This window comes from Pimephales promelas, chromosome 20, assembly GCF_988280905.1.
Source record: "Pimephales promelas chromosome 20, fPimPro1.hap1.1, whole genome shotgun sequence".
Taxonomy (NCBI): domain Eukaryota; kingdom Metazoa; phylum Chordata; class Actinopteri; order Cypriniformes; family Leuciscidae; genus Pimephales; species Pimephales promelas.
Genome location: NC_142788.1, coordinates 26,712,225 through 26,721,191, shown reverse-complemented (window position 1 = coordinate 26,721,191; position 8,967 = coordinate 26,712,225). Strand labels below are relative to the sequence as shown.

Here is an 8,967-nt window from a genome sequence, read left to right as displayed (position 1 = left end):
ATTTGACCTTTGTTTCTTCCCCCACCAGCGTTTTTGAAAGATTTTACATATTAGAGCAGTCTTTGCTTTTTTGATCATAATATATAAAGGGTGTGCTGCTTTAGCTTTATGTTCCAGTGGGCACCACATGAGGGCAGTGCATTTTAAGATACAAAGACTTATAAACAGCCTTATAATGACTTCACCCATGATGTAAAAACAGAGCATGGACACAATATAAATCAGCTGACACACAGCAGGACGTTTGTTGTTGACGCTGAGAGTTGAAGTGGAGTATTACACAAAGAAATCGTTTGTCTCCGAGAGATGTTGCAACAAGCAAATACCTTTACAGCAAACTAACAGTGTTTTGTCTCTCACCAGGGGAACATTTTGTAAGATAACAACATGAAATATTTTTTCAGGCCCTGTATGAATCATTTTACACACTCGTCCTACTCAAGTTGCATAATCTATATATAACAGCTTAGTGTAAGTTGTTTGCAATAAAATAAGCAGCTTAACATTGAAAACAAGTGAATGATCTCACAGACTGAGCTGGAGAAGAAAAAAAAAAGTATTTTTTTTGTCATAACGGATTATTAGTTGAGGAAATACAATGCTATAACTCTAATGCATATATGAACTTGATATGAACTGTAAACACCTGCTGTTTTTTCCCGCTCAAGTAAATGACAACAAATGGCAGTTTGCTTTGATATTCTAATCCAGTGGTTGTCAACTGATAGGTTGCAACCCATTTTTTGTTGGGGGGAGATAATACAAAATAATAACAAATAATTACAAATAATAAAATGTCACAATGCACATTAATCTTGTACAATTCAAATAAATGCAAAAGCATATCAATTTTTCAAATGGAGAAGAAACACGTCCCACGTTTTTTTGCAGTTGACATTAAAGGATGTGTCCCATCAAACTCAAATTCACTTTGTAGAAGACAAAAATACTTAAATTTCAGTCTTTAAACCATTATTAAAGAAAATCTATGAGTCAAACTGTAAAAAAATAATCCTGTAAAACAAAAACGGTAAACTACTGGCAGCTGTGGTTGATTCAACGCTTTAATATACTCACGGCAAAACTATTTTTCGCTTACAAGTAAAGGTTTGGTATTATGTTGGGTTGCCAATTGGTCAATGTAAAATCACGGATTTGGAAGCAAAACTAGTTGAGAAACAACTCATGATGAATGCATGAGAAAAAAAACAACTGCACAAGTTTTGATCTTAGAATATTTAATTGGAAAAGTCAGTTTCAAAAATACAAGGCAAATCCAGGGAAAAGGGTGCTTACAGCTCACTGAGTCGGGTACTGTGGCCTTCTCACAATGGCAATAAATAACTATTATAGCACAGACATTGATTTCACCTCTTCGAAATCCATCAGTGAAACACTCATAATACCATGACCAAGTGAAGCAGAACACATTTGAGCTGTACCGAGTGATGGTTCAGTGTTCCCATTTCTCGATCATGCGGGGTGGAAACCAAAGTGGTTAAGAGCATTAGCCAATATGTTCCTCTATTAATATGAGTAAGCAAATCAACACAAGAACATATTGGACATATGGAATTAACATATGCATGTGCGCATAAGCTATTACAAATGATCTATTTACTACAATAACAATGTTCAACATTGCAAAAAAACGCACACAGTGAATGGCAACTTAACACTTAGAGCTCAAAACAAGAAAAAATTAGAAACGCAACATAAACCGAGAGAGAGATTTGGCAAAACACAAAATAAGAAGGATTTGAATTGAAATGGCACATTATTCAGTGCTAAAATTACGGACCTAGTGCTGTTAGTACGTTTTTTAAAAATTGCAGAAAAGAAGCGATACATGATTGCAAATAAATGGCACGCTGAGTTTTCAACACAAACATCCACAAAACAATGCATTCGATTTTAAAACATTATATCCTTGAGTAATACTAAGCTTCAAAGGAAATGGAGAACTTAAAAAGTCCAGTGAGAATAGCAAGACCCGGCTGAGGCGGTAGGGTCTCTGTGTTTTAAATAAGGATGGAAAAGAAGCGGTAAATCGGTCGACCCTGTCACTATAAAGACTATGTACAACAGGAAGGCTGCAGTCCGTCGGCAGGGTAAATCCTCCTATTCGCATGGCTCAGTTACACAAGTTTTCATTTTTTTAAATATTCACGTTCTACGTCTAATTCCTAAACTAACACCCCATAGGCTGGACAGGTCACCTCACTGAGAAACATTGCACAAAACACCGGTGTTTATCAGGTCTGCACTCATTCAAGGCTGACCTGGATGTTGTTTTCCTGGGAGATACGCGACAGAATTTCACCCTAACTGAAACTAAACATTAATATAGTTTAAGGGATAACTTTCTGACACTATTTCAGCACTACACACCTGGTTATGTGTCCATAATTGAGCTGACCATGTCACAGGAAACGATTCTGAGGCTATGAACATGCAGACATCGATGGCTTTTACATTGCATACACAGAACAGGAAGAGCTTCTCACATCAAGGATGGAGGGAGTGCCAGAACGAGCATCCTATCATACATGATCCCTCCTCCTGCTGGTTTAAATTAGCCCTCTGCAGACCTTGTGTGGAAAATGGGTCAGACCTATCATCAAAATGGATGTGTTTGTATGTGGAGTGTGGTGCGTTATCGCGTGTGTCGGGGATCTGCGGTTGTGTTCTGTGTTTAATGCTTGAAATATCTCTTGGTGCGCTCCACTCTACCTGTGCAAACGGGAACTGGAATAGCTGGACTACACTAAACGTAGTTTAGGACAGACGGTCTGAGAGACTATAAGAAAGCACTGGGGTTCGCTCTCGGGTCCTTTTGGTTCCTGTAGCGCATGGCCAGCCAAACTCCTAAGATCTGAGAAAAAAAGGGGGAAAAAATATTATAAATGCAGTACTGGAGTATAATATATAGCTATTTATGAGAAAAGGTCAATGTGATAAAGTTATTTTATCATTACAGACAAATTAACACTAATGCATGACTGGAAGTGACTTACTTATAGGCTATATCAGAAACATTTTAAAGGAGATCAATGTTCAATAAATATACTGTATATATTTTCAGTAATAATATATATATTCTAACATTATTTAAATGTGTATATATACACACATACATACAGTAACATATTGTGTGTATGTTTGTGTCTTAGTATTGTTAACTTAAAACTTAAAGAAACAACTGTTAATTGTTTGTTAACTGTATAAAAATAAATATAAAGATAAAAAATAATATTTAATAATATTTTAGTTAAAATAAAGCTGAAATAAAAAAAATCTGATGAATATGAACTTAAACAAAACCTTGGCAACTTACTGAAATAAAGTTGAGATACAATTAAAATACTAGAAAAATTGCTAAAACTGAAATAAAAATAGAAAATAAACTAAAATGAAGAATGAAGGATGTGTAACTGATACTTTTAAATGTAGTTTACCCTTCTAATTCAGATGTAGTTTGTAAGTGTACAACTTATTTATGATCAATAACTATTTATTTTAAGGTTTATTCTCGAACTAACATGCCCAGACCTCGGAAAGACAGGACAAAAAGAAGTCCAGATCTCCAGCTTCCGACTTTTTTGTGGCATTCACATGCGGCCCACACAGCCTGTGATCTGAACTGACCTCTGTGAAGCTGAAAAAGAGGCCGACTCCTCCCAGAATCTTCAGCGCTTCTGATGAATGTTGGAGCATCTTTTCACCGCATGTGAGGCAGGATTTCTTTCCTACACACGGCTGCGGGAAAAGAAAGCAGGGTGTTACTCTCTCCTTTTTCACATTTGGTTAGCTCAACATCCGACATCCAGGCTACAGGTCCATTCACTGTTCATCTTAGAACAAATAAACAGTAGTTGGAGCCTTTACCTTATGGCTGTCTAATAGACACCAAAAGAGTCGACGCATGATAAAGAAAAGAAAGAAGCATGAAAGAAGGTATTCTTACAGATTCACAGAGGTTTAAGTCAGACACAAAATCTGTCTGGGGATGAGTGTTGTTGAACAGGCCACAGCAGTCCAGTTTTTTCTCAAGACTTATTCTTGTATCGTTACTCATTATTCTCCAGGACGAGGTCAGCAGCTTCTCCTGTTTTGGTAATGGGACATGACAAAAAACAGGAACAGGCACTCAGTTTCTCAACAAACAATTGTGCAACAACAACAAGTGTGCTTTAAAATGAATTCGGCCTACCTGCTGACCCTGGTTCATGGCCAGGCAAGAACAGGAAACTCCAAACTGGAAGAGGAAGACGATGAAGAGAATAACCATGTACTGTAAAAAAGCATTTGTTGTCAAGGACTTAACTTTCGGATGGGACAACTATTAAAATATTTACAATTATAACACCATTTTTTATGGGCATAAAACTGCAAAAGACACGCAGTACAAGGCTGTTAAAGGATACAAAGAAAAGCATGACTTGGTGATGGTGGACGGCTCCAATGAGCCCCACAATGGAGATCAGAAGCAGAAAGAAGCCCACGGCAATCACGCCGCCAATGATGTGGATGCTGGAGACGATGCCAAAGCCTTTCCCCCATGCTGCTACTACAATCAACAGAAGACCCACCAGCTGAGGATGAAACAAGAGACCAATCAGAAACATGTCACAACAGTACGAACCATTTACATCATGTCTAAAATAACACTATATTGCGCTTAAAGTCAACATGAAATGGCATTCACAACCCATTTTACTTCCATAATGTGACATGTTATCAAATTGAGGACTTATTTTCATCCATTAAGTTGATTAAAAAATAATAAAACAAATAGTACAATGGCAAGATATCTGAAACAAAGTCTGTTACAATTAACTTTTATTTTTTTTTTTTTAAATTGTATACATTTTTAATTTAACTTACAATTGTAGGTTAAAAGTTAAAAATAGTACACTGGCAAGACATCTAAAAGAAAATAGAATTACACCAGAACTGATGGCATCTTATGAATGGTCATAAATGGAAAATATGCTTTTTGTCCACAGATAGTGTACCAGTAGGGACTAACCATTATTATCATGTTAACCAAAAGCTATCTGGGTGTGGTCTCCATATGACAGGTAGTTGGAGAGAAGGATTAAAAAAAAAAAAAAAATGTTTCCTCTGTAATGCTCCGATAATGCTTTCACAATAAGACCAGTAAATATGGTCAAAGTTGATTTAATGTTGACTTGAAGCGATGTCTACAGTTGTTAAAAAAATATATATCAAGATGACTACTTAATATTGTGTTTCAATTCATTACAACTACTACGACAGCAACACGAAACAAGTCACGTCTACTTCACTTCCTTTCAATAACCTAAACTGTGACTAGTGTCAATCTGCAGTTCAAGGGTTTGTCTGGAATCTATATTACCCAAAGCAAAGGGCAGCAGGATAAAGATTGCAGGTATAGAGAGCAATATATTTACCAAACAGCAGCACATGGGCAGCATATCACGGGCCAAACCCAAAGCCGAACAATGTACACAGTGTACACACACAGTCCCTCCTTAAATGCCAGCACGAGGGGTACAATTATGACATTATGAAGAACATTGTAAACCAAAACAAGTCAAATCCACCATAAAATGGTCTGAGTGATGGATTCTGTGCAAACTACATATTTAATTTATGATTTAATGGTTTTACAGTGATTTAGTCAGTGACCCTTATTCATCGTCTGAAATCATTTAAAGCCCTTTGAACAGTTTGCACTGAAACTGTCTTTTGGACCTTGAACCGTTTGGTTCCCATTGAAGTCCATTATATGGAGAAAAATCCTGGGATGTTTTCATCAAAAACCTTAATTTCTTTTCGACTGAAGAAAGAATGACATGGATATGAAAAGTTTTCTTAAAAGTGAACTACTCCTTTAATCAGCACGATTTACTGCAATGCTTTTTCCCCCCTTAGTTGGCCAGAACAAAAGTCAATGTTACTTACTTGTTCAGATTATATTTTCCCGTGAAAATTTTTATGTTGTTCATACTTCCAAAAAGTAGAATCTGTGATAGTGAATACCAGTGGCCGGTGAATGATTGACAGCCACATGTTCTCCTCAAAACATTAGATTCATCCGCGCTGTGCTGTGTCGTGCCGAGGCACAACTCGCGTAAAGTTGATAATTCCGCGAATGTCTGCAATTGCAGATTTCAAACAGAGATGGCGACAAAGAGGAAAACGGACTGCAGCTTTAAAGAAAGAAATCTAAATGATCAAAAAGTACAGTACTATAGTGAATAGAAAAACAATGTGATAATAATACTTGTTACAAATAATATTTTACATATATTTATAATTTATAGTTTATATTTTTTCACAGTATAAATTGGTTGTTAATACGTGAAAATATATAGCTGTCTTTTAAAATTTAGAATGGGGGTCCCTAGCACAAGGATATCTAAAAGCCTAAAAACCCTGTGGAGTAACCTGCGGTTAAGTGTCTTTACCTTGAAGGGTTTTAACCTTTGGGTTACTAGCACATATCTTGAACCACTACACTACCCCACCCAGAGTCTTTTAGCACTTATCATTTACAGCTCTGACTGAATGCAAACTAAGTCCTTTATTTTTGGATGAGTGTGAGTGTGACTGTGATCTTAACCCAGTATTGTCATCACATGTGAGTCAGAGGCATTATAGATACGTGATGATCAGTGACTCAGTACGGTGTGCATCATATTCACAAAGCATGTTAGCTCGGCAACATCTGAAATCACATTTGAGTTTTGACAGATAACATTACATGCATGAAGCTGCCAGACCAAAGTCTTTCAGAGCAATCAGGCTAATCGGTCGTGAAATAGGCATAAATACACAAATATTTCAAATAACTTAAAATACACTTTATCCATAAAGTAAACAAAACTAGTTAATGAAAAACAGATTACACAAACATACATAAGGACGATTATGCAACACTGCATGGCGAAACATCATTAAGGAGATACTACGAAAAAGCAAACTACGAAAACATTCTTATTAACACATAAAACCGATGTTTTCTATAAATAAAACAGCAAAACAAGATTGTATTTAACTAGTACAGCCAATGACGATAAGTGACGTTAGCTAGCTGATTCATCTAACGTACTGTTAGCAATAAACAAAAGACCTCACCAACGACCAAGCAATAGAGACCAAGAGAGTAAATATTAAGGAAAAAACTCCATAACACGCCTTATATCCAGAATAAATGTAGAACTTAATGTTAAGTATTTTTTTTTACAGGATTAGCCGTTGCTAACAGGCTAGCTGAGCTATATTCATGTGTATGCGACTCACCATATAAACTACATTTAGGGAACAGAGGGCGTTTTTCGAGCACGTAAATCCTCCGCAAACCATGTTGAATCTTCAGGCATTTACCGTTGAGATGAAATGATGTGCTTCTGATGTTGTTTTCGCTGATGTGAGTATGCTATAAAACTGCTCTTCTTCTCTTGTGGTGAGCACTAGCGATGTCCGATTCGTTCATTTCAGTCTAATGTTTTTGATGAATCAATTAAACCGGTTCACAAGACCGACTGAACTGAATCATTCGGGGTAACGTTAACGTTACCAAACGCGAGTCAGCGGCTGAATGAATCTTGTTTAATGCCAATGCAAATTATTTTTTGGTTATAATAAATATCTTTATTTCTTGAGATGAATCACGGCTGCAACAAAATGAACTAATACACACGAATTCACAATAAATTGCATTGTTAATGAACCTCAAATAAAATTTTGAATGAATGTCTCTGACGTGATGATGACGAATTTGGGTCATGAAATACATGAATCACTGAATCGTTTTAATTGATTCTTTGAAATGACTTGTCAAAAGATCTGATTCGCGGAAATCGGTTCCTTTGGGCTGAGCTAGCCGGTGACGTCAACCGGAGCCGCAGACCCTCTAGCGGCAGAACTTTCACTCATGTGCTAGCTTTGTTTGTAGAAATTTCCTAAGGATACAATTAAAAATTTTTTTTTACTGAAATAAAACCCGCTATATTAATATTTTTACAAACAACAGCCAGAATGTAAAAAAACCTCAAAATCTTTCTTCCCTTTCTAATCTTAACATCGTTTTAAATCAAAGAAGTATCTAAAATGTCATTGTCAACAATGCAATAGCTATAGCAATAGCAAATAGCAATGTTTTATATCACAGATATTAATTAAAATATTAATTAAGTTATTATTTTAAAATTTTTAAGCACGAAATTATCATCCCACTAAATTATCATATTGATAGCAAATATCACGTGCATGTTTTCATACTGTAGTTCCAAGTTAATTAACCTAGAGGGGCCAACATACTCATTAAAATACATTTAATTGAAAACCTTGATATGATCAGGGACGATTTTTATACTACATTGCTCTCCTATCTATGCGTGCTTCATGAAAGGCAAGTATTTTCATGTATTTATACACAAAGTTATCATTTTCATGTTTAACGTTAATTTGTTGTTAACGCTTCTGAATATTACTGTTTCTGATGTAACAATTAGAGGGCGCTGATTTAATGATTATTATAGTAGGCCAAATACAGAACCTTGTGGACTGATATTTAAACCAGCGCTGTAGCGTCACGTGTGTGCTGCTTGAGCGTCATTGGCTGAGAAGAGTAGCAACAAACAACGTCACATTTCGCCCCGCCCTCTATCGTCACGGGCGTTCGAGACACAGGATGCTGCATTGAGGACTGATGATAAAGACAGGCCCTTTCTACATCAGACACTAAGAACTTGAAGGCCTGAAGACACTACGACATTTATGTTTATGTATGTATTCTCACCTCGAGCATCAAATTCCCGTAAATGCCAAATATCTTCATATTTTATGGAACTGTAATATCGGAAAGGCTGAGACTAATTGTCACACTTTTCAACTCAGCAAATATCTCTCAGGATAGGTTTATTTTTGAATGTCAATTTATGTTTGGCACATACATTAAATAATTTGTTGACA

At 36.2% G+C, this 8,967-nt stretch overlaps 1 protein-coding gene across 1 annotated transcript; it reads right to left on the bottom strand.

The window, feature by feature from the left end:
• Window positions 1-2,638: 2,638 nt before the first annotated feature.
• Window positions 2,639-7,486, bottom strand: tspan31 (tetraspanin 31). Its single transcript, XM_039652217.2, has 6 exons — window positions 7,294-7,486; window positions 4,428-4,595; window positions 4,214-4,294; window positions 3,968-4,108; window positions 3,649-3,759; window positions 2,639-2,875 (listed from the first exon to the last, which is right to left on the bottom strand). The coding sequence occupies exons 1-6, from the start codon at window positions 7,354-7,356 to the stop codon at window positions 2,801-2,803; spliced, it is 639 nt and encodes a 212-aa protein (XP_039508151.1). The 5' UTR covers window positions 7,357-7,486; the 3' UTR covers window positions 2,639-2,800.
• Between the last annotated feature and the right edge of the window lie 1,481 nt (window positions 7,487-8,967).

Coding starts and splice junctions, on each gene's coding strand:
- tspan31 (XM_039652217.2), bottom strand. CDS start 7,356: ATGGTTTGCGGAGGATTTACGTGCTCGAAAAACGCCCTCTGTTCCCTA. Junction 3,760..3,967: donor ACTTAAACCTCTGTGAATCT/GTAAGAATACCT, acceptor CTTTTCCCGCAG/CCGTGTGTAGGAAAGAAATC. Junction 2,876..3,648: donor TCTTTTTCAGCTTCACAGAG/GTCAGTTCAGAT, acceptor TTTTTTTCTCAG/ATCTTAGGAGTTTGGCTGGC.